The sequence below is a fragment of the Vanacampus margaritifer genome, chromosome 20, assembly GCF_051991255.1.
Source record: "Vanacampus margaritifer isolate UIUO_Vmar chromosome 20, RoL_Vmar_1.0, whole genome shotgun sequence".
NCBI classification, from domain to species: domain Eukaryota; kingdom Metazoa; phylum Chordata; class Actinopteri; order Syngnathiformes; family Syngnathidae; genus Vanacampus; species Vanacampus margaritifer.
Window position 1 is genome coordinate 5,385,001 of NC_135451.1, and position 19,178 is coordinate 5,404,178.

The 19,178-nt window shown below is 38.0% G+C and overlaps 2 protein-coding genes across 2 annotated transcripts; both read right to left on the minus strand.

Annotated features, from left to right (window-relative positions):
• Positions 1–2,639: 2,639 nt before the first annotated feature.
• Positions 2,640–9,851, minus strand: ercc3 (excision repair cross-complementation group 3). The gene is made up of 15 exons (XM_077554802.1): positions 9,702–9,851; positions 9,178–9,377; positions 8,853–9,089; positions 8,354–8,403; positions 8,140–8,275; positions 7,566–7,736; positions 6,980–7,184; positions 5,476–5,790; positions 5,207–5,391; positions 4,931–5,133; positions 4,746–4,842; positions 3,963–4,080; positions 3,735–3,853; positions 3,344–3,493; positions 2,640–3,264 (listed from the first exon to the last, which is right to left on the minus strand). Exons 1-15 carry the CDS (start codon positions 9,727–9,729, stop codon positions 3,130–3,132), a joined length of 2,349 nt encoding a protein of 782 aa, XP_077410928.1. The 5' UTR covers positions 9,730–9,851; the 3' UTR covers positions 2,640–3,129.
• Positions 9,852–10,462: 611 nt separating this feature from the next.
• On the minus strand, positions 10,463–15,980 carry bco1 (beta-carotene oxygenase 1). The gene is made up of 11 exons (XM_077554545.1): positions 15,866–15,980; positions 15,649–15,777; positions 15,438–15,567; positions 13,968–14,115; positions 13,741–13,891; positions 13,336–13,556; positions 12,993–13,250; positions 12,822–12,927; positions 12,624–12,718; positions 10,894–11,005; positions 10,463–10,814 (listed from the first exon to the last, which is right to left on the minus strand). The coding sequence occupies exons 1-11, from the start codon at positions 15,921–15,923 to the stop codon at positions 10,660–10,662; spliced, it is 1,563 nt and encodes a 520-aa protein (XP_077410671.1). The 5' UTR covers positions 15,924–15,980; the 3' UTR covers positions 10,463–10,659.
• Positions 15,981–19,178: the final 3,198 nt, after the last annotated feature.

Genomic DNA, 19,178 nt, shown 5'->3' on the forward strand with positions numbered 1-19,178 from the left:
AATGGAGAAAGTCTTATATGGACCAGGGCAAAGTCCACACAAGGACTTGCGTGCATAGACAAATGTAATAAAATAGCTGTGTCATAAATCAAAGTCTTTCAAGGGGTAGGACCTTCAAAATAAAAGAGCACATTGCAAATTCTGCAGGCTATAAATAAGACTCACTTGTCAATTTGCTTCTCTGTCCTCCAGCTGATGAAGGTGAAGAAGACTCTGACAAAAAGTCCTCTTCATCAAAAGACGACAGCCAATGAGGAGGCAGCTGGTCAGTGAAAGTGTTGCGGAAGTTTCTAAACACAAATGTTGCCCATGAATGCACACAAGTTGTGCTATATTGTGATAAACAGACATGAAACCCTCACCCCACTCACTTACTGCCATGAGAGCGTCATCGCCGTGGAAACTTGAGTGTCATCTTTTGGCATTCAGGCGAGCTCCAAGATCCTTAAAAGGCCCCATCCCCGAGCTCGCCTTTCCTTGAGTGGGCCCGTAAGAAACATGGTCAGTGGTCCTGAAAGGAAAGGCGAGAAGGGCCCGGGGCCATTCAAGGTTACTGGAGAAGGCCTTAATGCCCATTCAGGATTCAAACATCCTGCCCACCTGAAAGACACCACTGCACTTTTGAGGATCCCAGAGCTGTTTTCCCCTCGTATAGCCTGGAGATGTTACTCTTGTTGAACCTAGCCTGGTCCAATTGTGGGAAATAATACACATGAAACTGGTGCGCTCTAAATCATGTTTATTTCCCTCCTTGAGTGCAACTTTTTAGATCCATTTTGTTGCCAAAGTGTGTGATCTATTCCAGCTCTCAATCTAGAATTCATTTCCTAGTTTTCTGTATTTTTTTTTTTTTTTACGTTGCTAATTGTAGCTTTTCGTATGTTTCCCACTGTCCAAAAGCGTGCATATTGTCGTGCTATATTTGGATAAACCCAAAATAGTGTTTATTGACAAATCGTGTGTTTGTGTGTGTCTTTGATATGCTGATTAGAATTATGTGAAATACTGACTGCACTCAGTTCACTTGTGTGCTATTGTTTTTAATCTCACATACTCGTTTCTGTTATCAAAATGATTGAGATTGTCAGCAGAAGTAACTGCCCAGAGATGCACTGTTGATACATTCTCCAAAAAGTGTTTACTAATATACAAACTTTTTCTGTGTTGAATTTAACTCATTGACGGCTATAGACGTCAAAAATTCATTTGAACTATTTCTATTAGTTTAACATTTTTCCCACTTTCATTAACAAGAGTATGAAAACATCTAAAAAAAAATTTTTTTATTGTACATTTAGAACAGATATAACATTTGTGATTAATCATGAGTTAACTAGTGAAGTCATGCGATTAATTATGATTAAAAAATGTATTCGCCTGACGCCCCTAATTTTTAATATTTTTTTTTCTTAAAAAAAAATGAAAAGGTTATTAAAAATTAGGGGCGTAAATGTTTTCATAATTAATCACATGACTTCACTAGTTAACTCACAATTATAACATTTTAATATCGGTTCTAAATGTATAATTTTTTTCCCTAGGCTTTCATACTCTTAACAAAAGTGGGGGAAAATGTTAAACTAATAGAAATAGTTCAAATTAATTTTTTACATCTACCGTCAATGGCAGTGAATGAGTTAAGATGGTTGCTAATATTCTAATAAAATAAATGGATTTTTATATTCAGTCTAAATTAAATGGGAAGACTAGTTCCAAGTTTCCATATTGTTAGTCTTTATTTTATAGATGGTTTACCAACTACAATTGTGGGATTATTTTGTATAGTTCGGATGAGCAAATAAATCTGTCTGATTGATATAAAACATTTGACTCGTCTACTTTTTATGTTCAAAAGGCGTGAACGGTGAATCAGATGATGCCAATGCAAGTAACACGAGCAAAATCAAATGCTATTGTTTACTCATTTACTCACCAAATAGGATGGACGTGATGACTGTAGTTTGCAGTGACCATTTCAATGACTCTGACTTGGAAGATAAAGTTTGGTTTAGAGTTTTGATGGAAATGGACCTAATTGCTCTGTGGCAGCACAAACGCAGCTCTGGCTGACAATGGCTTTCCTGACCAGGGCTGGAGCTTCCTGTCGCCGCGGGTAACGCTGCTGCTCCTTATCCTGGCTAGTGTTTTGTTTAAGCAAAAGCAACCCTGTATTTTATCAAAGAAAAACACATCTGCGTAAATGGAAAAAAAAAAGAAGGTAAACACCTCTCATTTTCTTAAAATGCGCACCTGAGGAGAGGCTTACCGTTGTCACACTTTGGAATAAGAAAGTATGTCCACATAAATTTTGGTGATGATTGAGCAGTTTCCCATTATAAGTGACACAAGCATTTTAGAATGAACTAAAGTTGTCTTCAGTTCCTTCGCTGAAGTCATCCAACACGAAAAAGTGGCGTGTCCAGATTATGTAGATATTTACCGATTTCTCCAAAACAAATTGATTATGCATTTTCAATTTTACCAAGTGAAAAAAAAAGTTTGCCTTTTGTCACCCAAATAATTTAGTATCTTATTGGCTCACTTTCTACTTGATTACCGGCATTTATCATAATAAATTGTAAACATGCTTAACACAATACTGTGCATGTGAAATGCTTTAAGAAAGAAGGTTAGGTGGATTATTTTTCCATTCAATTTTTATTCTTTTTACTGTAAAAAAAAAAAATAATAATAATTTACAACATCAGAGTTGACTGTTTCATACCTGAGTATTCTATAATCAAGTAATTAAGTGGAACATTAACATGACTTAAAACTTAAATCTGTCAGCTTCAAGTCTACTAGGGCTCAAACAGTTGTAAAACAAACAAACTGCTTAATCCAATCATTAGGCCATTTTCCATTCGACTTACCCTCAACGAGGGTTACGAGTGTGCTGGAGCATATTCCATCTGACAACCAATCGCACCTACGGATACTTTAAGTCAAACGGAGGAAAATGGAGCACCTGGAGAACGGGGAGAATGTGTAAACTCCACACAAGCAGGCCAAAGCACGGATTCGAACCACCAACTTCAGACCTGTGAGGCGGCTGTGCTAACCACTGTGGCCTCTTCACGCCATCTTCTAGTGGCCAATGGTCAAATGTCCAAACTTTTACCAGCCCGTCTACTTCCTGAAGCGCTTGAAGAGTGGATGGATGCCCTTGCCAAGGGAAGGCGCTTTGCTTTTACCCTGATATTCCATATAGACAGCATCATCAGCACCAGACATGGAGCTCATGGTCCCTGTTCGCCTTGAAAACTGTTTGGAAATAAAAACGCCAAGAATTTATCATGTTGCATCAATTTATAAGCTTTTATAATTTTTTTCTGCCACCCACCTGTGGTCTCGTGCCCGGCTCCCCAGCCACCGTTTCCTCCTCAGCATCCAGATCAGATGCAGCCAGGACCTTTTGGAGGAGCTGCTGCTGTTCCTCCCTGGTGGAGAACATCAGGTCTTCTTCCTCCATTCCTGCCAACTGCGTGATCACCTAAAAATTGTAAATGGCGTTTAGATGAGGAATGGCTATTTTACAAGATATTTGGCTTCCCAATGTTGGGGAAATATCAATATGTCCATCCAGGACATACGCAGTTAGCTCTAGTCTGTATACGTAGAACTGGCTTAAATATCCATTCATCCATCTATTTTCTTCTTTTGAATTACTTTTTTATGAGCTTGGTCACAGAAAGAATTCAGATCCTTAAGTCAATCGAAGAGTTCAAATACACCTTAAAGCTGTAGCCCTGGTCCACTAGAAACCTCTGTCTCTTGGTGGAGTACGCCATCTCTTGGGTGTCCTGAGACACCAGCGAATAAAAGAATGCGTTGTATTCCTCTGCAACCATTCCTAAGAAGGAAGACAGGTGACGTGAGAGTCTTTTTTTTTTGTTTGGGGGGGGGGGGGGGTTCACATAGCGTACATTTGCGTTACTGTTCCAACGCTAAAAAAAACAAACCTTTCTTGGCTCTTAAGACTCGACCAAGTCTCTGGGCTTCCTGCCTTCGTGACCCACCATGAGAAGAGATTTGGATCAGGACGCTGGCTTCTGGCAAGTCAAATGAGGTGTCTCCAACCTGTTTGGTAGTAAAGACATAAAAATTAACTCTAAAATGTCAAAACGTCATAAGAGAGGAGACAACTGACTGAGTTGTTTTATGCCCCAAGATGATGGTGTACGGTCCTCTTGTGGAGAAACTTGTGTTTACGCATTTTGTATGTTTTGACCCTAGTGCTACCGTAGTGCATTGTACTCCAATGCAATGCTTCTACACGGCTACAGAGCTAATCTAGAGTGTTGAAGCCTAGAGTGTAATTTTGGCTTCAGAAATATCTGTCTGTAAGATTAATTATTTTGAGGAATATTGACTAACACTAGGTTTCTGAATTGGATGTTTAAATTATGTTTTAATATCCAATGTGACATAAGTTACTAAGCGCTAGTTAACGAAGCATTTCGATGGTAGCGCCTATGTAAATTAGCATTATGCTTACGGCTAACAACGATCTCGTTTTTTTTTAGGGTTTGCAGCTAATTTTTGTAAATGATTCAAATCTATATTGTTTCAAACTTTAAATACAGTTTCACCCAGTAAATTATCAAAACAGCAAGAGGCTTCCTGGTCTTTATTGGAAAAGTAGTTTGCTATCTGTAGGCTACTGTTAGTTCTTAAACACTAGTGAAGACAGAATAACAAAATTCACCCTTTGATGCTTTTCTAAGGCACTCAATAATCCAAACCTTGGAGATGAAAATTGTGTTGATCTTTGGGTTATGTTTGAAGTTCTGCAAGATCTGCATCCGTTCCCCTTGGGAGGTTGGGCCATAGATGTAGGGCCTTGAGCAGAAAATTACAGAGAGGAATTTACTAGTGAAATACTGTATAAGAAAAAAATATTTCTTTTTTTGAGTATGAAAATACATACTTGTTCAGGCGAATTGCATATTCTTTCAAGGCAAAGACATTATCAGCAAAGACAATGATCTTGTCATTGCGTCGCTCATGAAAGCGAATGAGAAACTGACACGCCCGGAACTTATTCGGATTCATAGTATAAAGCAAGATGCGCTTCTTAGTTTTGATGGCCACATACTCTCTATAAAACTCTGGAGACATAGGGCACCACACCTGCAACATAGACATAATGTTAAGGAAGTGTCATATATTACGCGACTTCTGGGAGGTCTTTGGCTCTTTTCACCTCAGCACACTGGACTTTGGCGATATAGCCATTGCTCTGCAACTCCATCCAGTTGGCTTCATATAGTTTTGGCCCAATTAGAAAGTTGAGGTCCACAATCTTGTCATCCTCCCGAACTAAAGTAGCAGTGAGGCCCAGTTTGCAGTGCGCCTGGACGATGGTCAGCACGCTTCGAAACATTTTGGCTAGAGGAAAAAAAGAAAAGAAAAGCATATCAGACTACTTTTATTTTATTGGCAAGGAAATATGACATTTTATGTTAAACTTACCAGGAATGGTGTGTACCTCATCAAGAATAATGAGACCCCATTCTTGGCTTTTCATCCACTCCATGACCCTCTCAGCTTCCCAGGAGCGCTTGGTGGTGTGGCCCAGCATGGAGTAGGTGCTGATGGCCACTGAGCAACCGATGGGCTTGTCCTTGGCGTCGGAGGTGAAGCGGCAGATCTGAGAGTCATCGATAGTGGACCACATCTTGAACTGGGACTTCCACTGTTCCACGGACACTGAGGAGTTACCCAACACCAGGCAACGTTTGCGTACCGTGCACGCTGCTGTCACACCCACTAGAGATTTGCCCGCTCCTGGAAAGCAGCACAGAAAATGTACATAATGTTGTGGCCAGTGTTGCCACAGTTACCTTGAAAATGGAACTGATTATTTGCTTAACTTAGTTATTTACTTAATTTTAAAAATAACAATTACTTTTTAAAGCAAGTAATCAGTAAGTCATAAGCAGTAAATCAGTCAATTATTGTTTTTATCTAAATAATCAGTAAAGTGACAAAGTTAGATTACAAGTTACTTTGATAGATAACATAAATGACACTCGGTTTTGCCACTTAATTGAAGTGTGTTTTTAATAGTGACGTTTAAGAATAAAGTTAGTTTTTATAAAAAATAATATAAACAGAGCAACATTTTTAACTGAACATAATGTTAATTAAAAAAAAAGACTAATTTCATTTTAATTTGCTACTTGTTTTTAATTTTTAAAAAAAATCTTTATAGACGTCACTTAAAAACATACACCTGTATATTTTCATATTTTTTAACAAAGACAGCTTTATTTGCTTGACATTTAACAATTAATTGTAATGGAAAAACCTCAACATTTATAATGTACATTGTTTATGGATATGATGATTACATTTTAAGACCTCAGATCTTTTTCTTTTTTTTAACAGTGTTATTGAAGCTACGTAGATAACATTGTCGACTCAGAGTGTGCAATACACCTCAATATTTTTTATTTTAGCTCATACAAACTCAAAATAGTGACTGTACTTACACCTGGAAAACACAAGTCTCTCTTTCCTCTTGCTGTTTATGGACACGTGAAAACTCCCTCAGATTGTTAATGTTAATTTAAATAATCCCACAATGCATTTCACTATAGTTAATAACAGAGTTTCTTATTATTTTTTTTTATTATTCATTAGTTTTACATAAAAATAAGAAGGTTAGAAGAGTGTGCTGTTCATTTAATTCATGTCAATTCTTGCTCATTGGTGCCCCTTGCAGGCAGTTAAGTGCTACTGCCTGTGGTAGTAGCAGGTGCCACTCTCTGTGGAAGAAAATATATTTTCCAAGTAACTTTTAATGATCTTAATAGAGCAACTATAGTCTGATTACTTGACTGGAAATATTACACACACATAATCATTTGACATAAAAACATTTGATATTTCTGTTTTTACCCTTACAATCTCCTTATGACAGATTTATTTCATTATTGCACCTCCCTTAGCAACAGTAAACCAGCATTCTCACCGCAGGGCAGCACAATGACTCCGGAACGAGCGCGTCCGTTGCCAAACATCTTGCGCAGACTTTTTTCCTGGTAGGGTCGTAGTACAGCAGTCGGCTTCAGGTCGATGTTGATATCTGGGTTGACCGTATCATTCCGAAAGTCATACTCGGCAAGGAGCGGGTATTCCAGCTGAATGCAGCGCTTTTGTAGCGCCTCAATCATCTCCTACACAAGACAATGATGATTAAAAATTGGTATGTACACTCAATGGCCAAATCATTTCTTCTGATAAAGAGCTATAATATTACTACTACATCACAGCAAAATATATACACAATAATAAACGTTAAATGAATACCTCTTTGACAGTATCACTCAAAACTGAGCATAATTCCTTTGGGATATGGAGAATTCTTGAAACGGCTCTTTTGCAAGCCTACCTAATGTTGTGGGCAGTGAGCGTATATTTGTAATCTAGTTCAAAGTTTCCATCAGGCAACTATCCTTAAATAAGGACATGTAATCAGGTATTACATCCCTTAGAACACCACTTACTGTATTTGGCTTTGAACCAATGAGCCGACACACAAAACATGTAACGCGCACCTGTTGAATCTCAAAAGACACGGTCTGAGTCTCTTCCTCCTCCTCTTCCTCCTTGTCCATCTGCTCATAGTAGCTGAAGATGTCTTCGGGGATCTGTTGGTCTGAAGTTTGACCATCAGTGAGCTGCTGTGAGGTGGAAGCACCTCCTTTGTCCTCAACAGTCTTGGAGATCTGTTTAAGAAGTGCAGTATCAATCATTCGTGAACCTGGGAATTAGGTTTCTTCATTAGTACCGTAGTACATCAAAGTAAGTAGTAGGAAATCAAAAATGTTCTTTACAATAATACGTTTTACCCCACTAGTCCAAACACGGTATTCTGATTACTATTGTGTTTGTGGAATATCAATTATGCAGCAAAATATAATTTCATTGTACTTAGTATAATGACAATAAAAGCAATCTAATCTAATTGCACCCGCTGTCATCCATCTCAGGGTGCGGCCATTTTGCCACATGCTGTCGACATAAAATGACAGGACTCAGGTAACGACCAATCATGGCTCAGCTTGCAAATGTCACATGACCAAACTCAAAACACATTATTGTGAAGAAAATGTTTAATCGGGGGCATACCGCTGACTTGCTGTGGATGACCTCAGTAATAAGCCCGCCGTCTGTCCCATCAGCAGCACTGAGGCGACATTTTCGGATCATTTCGTCCTGCAGGAGACGCTGAATCACATCAGGGAATGTGCTCTCAACAAAATACCTGAAGACAGACACAGGTAGAAAGTTAAATAAAGAGCTATAAAAACAATAAAAGGGAATCATTTTGAAGTGGCTGTACCTATTATGCTTGAGCACCAGCTTGACTTTGCCATAGCTCACAGTGCAGAGCTGGGAAAAAATAAATATCAAATAATACATTCAAACACAAAGAAAACCCATGTTGTAGACCAAGAAACCATCACCATCATAGAACTGGGATTGGGTCACCCAGGGTGCAAATCTAGGCAGAACAGAAACGCGTCTGCCTGGAACTATTGTTGTATCACATTACTTTGACGTCAATGCCATTCCTTAGCCCGTCAATTGTGTTTTTAAATTAGCTTTTATCTCCAAGGTATGTGTAAGGCAAACTATGTTAGGTTAAATACACAACATGTGCAATTATCTTTATTTTGTGTTTAGTTTTACACTAACCTTCAACTGGAATGTCATAAAAACAGTTTGAAACAAATTTGGTATTGAGTGTTGTAATATCGGAGCACTTTTAACCATCCATTAACAGTACAGGCCTACAGTGTCAGGTCTGATATCAATACAGGTCCACCTCTAATGCATACCATAATAAACTGCACAATTCCATCAGGCACAGAGGTCTTGCTGAGTTTCTGCAGATACTCCACTATATCAGAGGTCTGCAGCCCCACACTGACAGCTGCATACAGTGAATATGCTGTTAGCTTGTACTCATGGATGTGGTTGGGCCTGCACACTGGCTCTGCAATGGCCACCAGGAAATCCTGTGCATACTTGTACACTGGTGAAAATGCTTCTAGAAAGATGTGTCCATCTGGAGCCTGCGGGAGACAAAAGGAATTGAATGAATTAGAGCAATGACGAATGTTTAGTTCGAATGAATTCTGATAGTCTGAACGGATATCTTACCACCCATAGGGGTCGTGAAGAGTGATCACTCTTCAGAAGCATCTGAACACGATAATCTTTGGCTCCATATTCATCCAGCTTTGTGCTGGATTCATCCACTTGTTTCCCCGCAGCAGCAGGTATGCCCTCCTGAGACTTGCCACTCACCACGTCTTCATCATCTTCCTCCTCCTCATAGAAACGCTTTTTAGACTTCTTCTCTGTAGACCATAAAATGCTTAATACATGAACATACTATTAAGTTAAGTCAGCATAAGAAGCCAAGTGAACTGGAACTTGCACAATATAACGCAACAGTATAATGTTGACAAGATCCTCATTGATGGCAGCATTTTGTAACGCAGTAAATAATACATGTATACAACGTAATGGAATGAAACGGGACGGAACGTGTAATGTGATTTATAAAACAATAGGTACATGCTATAACTAAATCCCCATTTAAAAGGTGGATTGCTTGCTAGTTGAGCCAGGGATATCGATTCTAAACTAGCAACCTAAACATAATAAAATAATTCACTCACCTCGATCCCCTTTATCTTTTTTCCCCATTGTAGCTGTTTAGAAATTCGAAATCCTTTTCGCTAAGAATCGTTATCGCTAGAAGAGTGGAGACGATAACGAGCAGTTATTTTTGCAATAGTGTTTTCTCGCCACCATGATAGTGTAGTGACGGGAATATTCTTATTTGATGTAAATGGCGATTGGCAATAGGCGTTCAAGTACTCTACCGCCACCTACCGGACAGGAGTGTGGATCAGGCGATACACTGATTTGATAACCTCATAAAAAATAAACCATTGTACTATGTATATATATATATCTATATATATATATATATATATATATATATATATATATATATATATATATGAATGAAACACCCAAACATGTGTTTATAACCATTGAGTTAAATGCCCAAAGTGCTTGTTATATCAAAATGGCAGTAGGGGGGTGGATGATGCACCAAAGTGCTTTATTCCGTTAACTGACGCCAGCATGCCAGAATAGGTGCTGGAGAAGACCCCCCAAACAAAATATATACACAAAATAAAAATCACCGAGGCTATCGTAAGCACAGACCATAGAACTAAAATGGAGCATAATTTTATATAATCATTTATAATGGTTGGCCAACAGGGGGCTTCAATGCCTCACTTGCAGTTGCATACCCAGACCGCACGTCTTTGTCAAAAAAAGCACGTGGTGACATTCGCTTGGATTTATTCCAGTTGCTGTGTGATTTTAATATGCTTATTTTTCCAGTGAAAACAGGGGCACAAAAGGCAAGTCAAAGATATACACAATAATAAAGCAGATTTACTCCACACATTTTCACCAACATACAAAATTATGAAAATTCTGTCAGAACATTTTGATACAATCTACATCACTTTGTAGTGTGTAATTTACATGCTTCACATGTTGACAAAAGATTGTTTCTCCTTAAATGTAGACTGATGCACACTAAATTATAAGTGGCTAATTCCCTTGAGAGACAAAAAATCCATGCATGTCCTTGTGGAGTTCTGCGTTGACATAACCTCGACCTACTTCCTTGAATGTTTTGCCATCAAGAACCAAGATGAAGTTTGACTGGTCGCGATTGGTGCTGATTACAGAAGATAAAACCACACCTACAGGGAGAAGAAAAAAAGCGTTGTCAGAGTTGTGTAGATATTGTAACACATTGATACAAGCATATGGTTTGATTACCATCGTCCTCTGACTCGCCATTCGGCCTGGGGACAAATACTGCCTCGGACGGCGAGCAGTTGTCTTCACTCCAGGTTAACAATTGCTTGGTTTCTGTGTCAAATTTGGCAATCTACAGCAAAAAGATCAGATTAACTCACTTGAGGTTAATTGGTTGATTATAAATATATAAATGTAAGCCTGCTACTGTATCTTGAAAGTAACAGTACGACATAGTGCTTTGTAAAATATGAAAATACATTTGTGGTGGATTTTCTTGCTTGCCTCACATATTTATGACCACAAACGAGAGCGTTGATAAGGGACAGTTTACCACTATTAAGTAATTATGTTATCTAAATTGATGAGATAAACTGATTAGTACTAGCCACAAAACTTTGCTCATACATAAAGTTGACTTGAGATAGTGTAGGTCGGTCCCAAATTAATGCACTCATTTGAAAGGAAAGACATAACATGATGAATGAACATGGATGAAAAAGGATGTTGTGCTTTTTAAGAAGGAAGAATAAACATCATCCTGTTGACAGAAACAAAACGAGCGCTTGTGCGTATTTCCTCTCGCTGACGTCAGAGCAGTGATTTGGGCATACACTCATAATGAGGGGAAGCTCTTAAAAGTATGGTTTCTGTACTACCAAAGCCTAATGGTCTTCCTTTCATCCCATTGTTTGTGTTAACACTGCGCTTGGCTTTGCTAAATGAAGACAACCCATGGGTGCAGTCATCGAGGCCAAATGGGGTTTACTTTTTGTTTGAACAGCTTCTAAGTCAACATTTAAGAATTTCCCACCTTGTGGTTTTGTCATTTATGCTATTTGGAATAACAATGTTGCAGTGAACAATGCATTTCCTTACTTTTAAGACTCTGCCGTAGTGTTAATTTTATCAGACATTTTTAAATTGTGTCTCAGTTTGTCCAGTCTCAATCATGCTTGTTAGTTAGTCAACCTCATCCCGTTTTTATTAAGTCAACTTTTAGTCGACTATAAATCTAGCATTTTAGTCAAAGAAAACATTAAAAATATATATATATTTATCTAGTTTTTGTCAACAAAACTGTGAACATTTTAGTCTAGTTTTAGTCAAGACAATCATTTTACACCTGTATTTTTTATTTATTTTTTGTCAGCAGATAATGTTAAACATTTCGGATCTAAAACTATTTCACATAAAAAAATGTCTCATCTTTTTGATGAAAAACAACCTGACACACAATTACAGCATATCAACAAGTGACTACTATGGCTCCATGCTATAAGCTAGCGGTCGGATTAACATGATTGTTGGAATGTTATTGCTGTTGCTGTATAATGCTACATCTTAACTATAATTGACTTCTTTCTCTTTTTTTTTTTTTTTAAACCTTTCACCTCCTGTTGCACGAGCTAGCTGCAGATTTGTAAGGGGGTGTGTCATTAGCAGAGACAGGATTTTACAAAATCATATATTTTTTCATGAACTAAAATGTCCAGTTTTTATTAAGTGTAAGTAAATTTTGGTCTCGTCTTCTTTAGTGGACAAAAATGCATAACGCTTTAGTCCCAGTTATTGTTTATTAATGACTCAAACGAGTTTTAGTCTAGACTAATCTAGTTTTGTGTTGACGAAAATATTTTTGTTTAGTTTTTGTTAATGAAATTAACACTACTCTGCCAATTCAAAAATGCCCTCCCAAGTCAAAGGAATTCCAATTGTTGTATTTTGTCAATGTCAAATCAGAATTTTACCTCTTTTGAGAGCGCCGATTCCTCAACGCAGTTGCAATACACAAAGCGGTGTTGCTTGCTGTTGACATCGTAATTAATTCTTGGAAGTTCAATCCCTGATGAAGATAAAAATGTGACTTTTAACTGCCATTGACGGTTATAGACGTCAAAGATCCATTTTTACACACAGAAGTTTGCTGAGACTGGTGTGAACTTTACCTCCACGGAGCACCTCTGCTTGGCACGTTAATTTGCCTTCTTTCTCTTTCACTGCTGTGGCCGTGGTGCACGCCACTTTCACCAGGTTCTCGCCGATCGCTGCGCCCTTCACACCGAGTACAGCTTAGTATCCCCTTTGGTGTCAAAGTCAAATTGTCATTTTCTTCTCACCTTGGTTGGTTGAACGGGAAGCGCAAATCTCCTATAGCTCGGTTTGGAGTAGCTTTCGTCCTGAGATCCCGGTTTTTCCTTTAGCTTGCTCAGGTAAAACATGTCGTAAAGACCGCTGTCCTTGTAGGCGATAACATCGAATATGACGCAACCATCGACCTCGAAAGCATTCACGTGATGGTAGACGACCATGGCTTCAGTGTAGTATTTGGTCTCCACCTCTTTGCCTGTCTTTCTGTCTAGCAGGTGGATCAAAGTCTGAAGGGAAATTGAATTTTTAGGATCTTAACTTTTAGATATTCAGTGGTTCTTAACGAGTGTGCTAAATTAAAAGCAGTCTTACATTTTCTTCTGGATGGAACTTGAGGCAGCTAGCCCAGTTGACTCCCCTCATGTAGGCGGTGGCCATCTTGAGGATGTCCAGTTTGAAGGGCTGCTCGATGAAGATGAAGTAGTTGTCCGTCATGCCGAAGCTGTGATGGTAGCTCGGCGTCAGGAGGGAACGGCAGGGGACCGAACAGATCACCTCCGCGTTCTTCAGAGCAGGGACTTTCTTGTCTTGGTCTATGGCCAAACGTTTTAACAATAACTCACTTTTTTTTGCTGCGTCAAGATTTTTTCCCCCTACACATATCTGTGTTTACATGCAGAAATTGTGCACAAAGTCTCGTGTCTTATTGCATTTTGACTGCAGATAAGATCCAGCAAGTTGAGTTGTAGGGACAAAGTAGAGCACGTCCTCATTCACCTTTCTGCGAAACGGCGGGGACTTTGAACAGGAGGTATTTCGTCTTGCCCTTTTCAGCTATACAAGTGCCCATGTTGTAAGCGTTGCCCTCCTTGTCGTAGTGTGGATGGGACGTAGCCAAGTTCACTGGGACAAACTTCATATAGTCCACCTGAGTGGAAACAATTTGCATACTTTATACACTTCATGAAAATTATCACTTTTTAATTTTTTTTATTTTAGCTTACTTTATCCTGAGTTTCCAGGGTGACTGGGTCAATTTTACGAATGTAGTTGGTTTCTGAGGTGGCAAAATAATCCTGACCGTATTTGATAAAATTGCTGGCGCCATTGTCAGTGAAGTCAGGCACTGTGTGGTTGAGGAAGGTAATTGCCCTTGAAAGAAAGGAAAACATTTTTTTCAAATTCCTGTTATTTTGTGGGTCAAAATGACCCGCTTTCAAGTTAAAGGACATCACATATCTTTTTTTGCTATGAAATTTGACACCAACAGTTAGTTAGTGGTTCATTTCAACATGTTTGCAATTAAAACAGTTAATAATGTTTCTCTGGATGCTTTTGGAACATTGAAAATATCCTGGCTCAAAATGACCCAACAATTTATTTATTTATTGCAATGAAAATTGGTAATAATAAGCCATAAACAATGTTTATTGGCTTGTTTTGGAATATTAAACATTCCGGGTCAATCTGACCCATTTAAAGCGTGATTTATTTTTTATTTTTTTACAAATGTATTTTTTTGTTATGAAACTTCTCGTCGACAGACAATTAAAATGGTTCATTTTGACTCCCTTTTAATGGAAATGTTACATGTTTATCAATGCTTTTGGAACATTAAACATAGCCAGGGTCAAAGTGACCCATTTAAATAAAAACTATAAATTAGTAGCTTTTCGCAATGTAACTTCTCAACAACAGACAATTAAAAAGGTTCACTGGACACTGTTTTATTTAAAATATTACATGTTTATCAGAATGCTTTTGGAACATTAAACATAGCCCGGGTCAAAGTGACACAGTTTTCTGTTTTTGCTATGAAACTTCTCATCAACAGACAATTAAAATGGTTTTACATACAGTATTTGCTTTGAAAGCTGTTAATCATGGGCTATAATTATCAGGATGACTTTGGAACATTAAACAGCGTGGGTCAAACTTGTCAGAAAGGCTAGAATTTGGTGGAGGACCCAAATGCAGGGAGCAAAAGCAGCCAGGCAAGGATGCAGTAAAAAAGGGGATTTAATTAAGAAAAAGGCAAACAAGGTACTTGGCGAAAATAACAAAGTCAACAATATCCAAAAACACAAGTCAAGGCAAAAACCAAATAGGAACACTGCGAAGCAAGGAACTGATGATGACGACAGGACAGGGCAGGGCAGGGCAGGGCATGGCATGGCATGGCATGGCATGAGACACACTAGGAAAACATGACCAATAAAACAAACCAAAACAAAGACCATGACAAAACTGACCCATTTGAAAGTAAAGAACTAGTATTTCATGATGAAACTTGTTACAAAATGGTTTATTTGAAATATTTGCAACAAAAGTGGTTAATAATGTTTATCGGGATGTGTTTTCAACATTGAACATACTGTAGTAGCCCAGGTTACATTGACCCGGGAGCATTATTGCCGTTGCAGACAAACCAACCTAACAAGAGGGTTAAGCTAAAGATCACGAACAACGCTTACTTGACAATGAAGTTTTTGCTCGGGTCCGGATAAGCCATTGTTCCCATTTCAGACACAACAATTCGGTTGGACTCTATGTTGGCTTTGTAGGTGTCACTTCTCAGGAAGCGACTTCTGTGGGTCACTTCACCTGTGACAGTACAGCAACAACAAAAAGAGTCTATTAATTAATTAACTATTCATCGAAAGTACTGTAAGCGAAGAGACCAACCGTCTTTGAATGAGAAGCTGTGCATGATGGACATGCCATCAAACCAGTGGTTGTAGCTGGTGTCCCCAATTGAGAAGATCCCAGGACCATTGCGGAGTAAGGTGCCTTGCAACCACTGGGGGATGTTCCCTAAAACAAAAGCAAAGCCATAAAACAATCACTAATGCGATATTTTCTGATGGCAAGCACACAGTGTAAAAATTAAAACAGAAACTACCTTTCACTTCTGCCTTAAGAGGCTCTGGCCGCTCTGTTGCATTTTTGGAAAAGTCCATGTTGACTACTGAGAGTGCATGTGAAGCTGTCTCAATAAACAGACCAACATGCAAACCACTCCTTTCTCCTTTTTAAAGCACTTTGCTATGGGAGGGACTAAAGGACGAGAGTTATCTTTTAAAGCACTTTGCTATGGGAGGGACTAAAGGACGAGAGTTATCTAATCTGCAAGTGGGAACACACACACACACACGCATACACACACACATACAGTATATATATATATATATCCATCCATTTTCTTGATCGCTTTTCCTCACAAGGGTCGCGGGGGTGCTGGAGCCTATCCCAGCTGGCTTCGGGCAGTAGGCAGGGTACACCCTGAACTGGTTGCCAGCCAATCACAGGGCACACAGAGACAAACAACCATACTCACAATCACACCTATGGACAATTTGGAGTGTTCGATTAACCTGCCATGCATGTCTTTGGAATGTGGGAGGAAACCGGAGTACCCGGTGAAAACCCACGCAAGCACGGGGAGAACATGCAAACTCCACCCAGGAAGGCCGGAGCCCGGACTCGATCTCACGTCCTCAGCACTGGGAGGCAAACGTGCTAACCAGTCAGCCACCGTGCTGCCATATATATATATATATATATATATATATATATATATATATATATATATATATATATATATTTTTTTTTAAATTCAGATTTGAGGTTAGATTTACACTACTTCATTCACGTAACACAATTCCATTGTGTTCTCCCAAGAGCAATGCGGCTCATGCCAGTGTAAAAACAAAACAATGTGGAAATTAAAATTAAAAAAAAATTCAAAATAATAGAATTGATGATTTATTTCCTAAATACTGTATGTGTCATGGGCATACGAGGATGGAGCTTTACCACTGCTCATTCAAATTTAATTGGAATATTATAACAATAAAAATAAAAAGCATACCCATAAGGACATCCTATATGTTGAACTGGCCACGGGTCATCGACCTGTGGGACGGCCCGCCCTACGCTACAAAGACATATGCAAGTGTGACCTCAAGGCAGGTGCCATTGATCCATCACATCTGTAAGAAGTGGCCTCAGATCGTGTCGCTTGGCAATCCATTGTAAAGGCAGGCATCATGCTGAGGAGAAGAGAGAGACTAAATGAGAAGAACAAAGAGCTCGTAGACAAACCAGGCTGAAACTGGTATCCACAAGTACCAGTAAACGGAGAATCGACTTCATCAATAGAATTTGCCACTCACACATTGGACTATATAGCCATAGCAGGAAATGCAAAAAAACCCCACACAGACTAAACCAGTGCAAACTCCATTGTCTTAGGACAGAGAAGGATGCTAGAGAACAGTAATAATAACTGTTAAATGCTTTTTGCAGTGTGTAAAGCATATACCTTCGTAAAGTCAAAACATTTTATGCCACTCTTGCCTTTGGATATTTTCACATTGTGCACGTGAACTTAGGTGGCAATTGCATACGTCATAGATAAGTGTGGCAACCTTTGATCCAACATCATCATCATTATTATGAAACATCTTCTACACTGTTCAATGAATGCATGAGAAAGTATGTTTATGAGTTTGTTTTGTTTTCTCAGTGAAAACATTTTCTAAATTTTGAAGATGATTAGACTCATTCAGATTGAGAATGATAAATATACCTACAATTTGATGTATACAAACTTTCACATCAATAATGACCCAAAATATAGTATACAGTGGTGCCTTGAGATATGAGTTTAATTTGCTCCTTGACCACACTCATAACTCAAAACAATCTCAAATCATCTCTCCCCATGAAAATGAATGGAAATGCCATGAATCCATTCCAGCCTCCCCCAAAACGTTTTTTTTTTTCAATGAGGAAAATAGCACACTGGAATATTACACTTTGTAAAAACAAATAGTAATGACATAAACAGAATTCAAAATAATTTGTGACATTTTATTATTCAATTCAATTGACTACACATTGTACTGTTCATTCTGGTGAGCGTCTTGGCAGTATAAGACAGTCATACTGACATGGAAACCTCAGTTCAAAACTGCGTCTACGAGTACTGTTGTCTATTTGTGCTCAAACCTCGATTGCTTTAAGGGATATAACATCACCACATAGGTGTGAATCATTGCTTATGGTGACGTTTCCTATTATCTGTCAGCATTAGCATTGAGCAAGCAGACTGGGTTTAGAAGTCTAAAACAACCACGTAATTAAGCCTAATCTGCTCTAAAATTTAGATTGATAAACGTTAACAGAGTGGCAGAAATAGCTTGAAGTCTCTTTTTGACAGATATTTACAAATTCGCTCAGACAAACCGCAGCTAGTTGTTAAGTGAGTTGAGTCACTGCCACCGAAAGTTTTCAATGAAAACTAACGAAAAAACAAAAACTCTAAAAACAATTTTGTTAACAAAATAAACTAAAAACGAAAATACAAACAAACCGAAAACTAACTGAAACAACATTTTATGTTTACAAAACTAACTATAATTATAGTAAAAATGTTCTTCATTTTAGCCTTTGGTAATTAATTTAATACATGAGTCTTTAGGAATAACTTTGTCAATATTTTTCGATATTAACCGGAATCAGGATGTTAGAAAGTTGTGTCACACAGAAGAAATGTCATCTAGTAGCAGCCAATAGAAAAGCACCTTTAGATGACGTCACTCAACACTAGGTAAGAAACGTGTTACTTTCATTTTACCATGGTGTTATAGTGTAAGTAATACACATTTTCTTTTAAAAACAAAAACTAATACTGAAACTAACTAAAACTAAACTAAGCCAAGTATTTTTTAAATAACTAAAACTAATAAAAACTTACAGAACCACCCTAAAAACTAATTTAAAAAAACTAAACTCAAAATGAAACAGAATTAACTAAAATGAAAATTTCAAAACTATAATAACCCTGCTGCCACCATACTGCGCCTGCCAGTTTTGTTTTGTTTTTTCCCCCCAGGAGAGCTCAGTATTGTTTATTCGATTTGACATCATCATTGCTCTCCTTTTAAAAAAAAATAAAAATAATAATAAAAAAAAAGTTTCTTTTTCTTTCTCTTTTTTTTTTAAAATATATATACATATATATACATATACACATATATATATATATATATATATATATATATATATATATATATATATATATATATATATATATATATATATATTTTTTTTTTTGTATGTGGGTGAGCATGTGCATGTGCGTGCGTGCGTGTGTGTATTCATCAGTTCACCTAAAGCCCATTAAAAAAAATCCCATACTAATAATATAA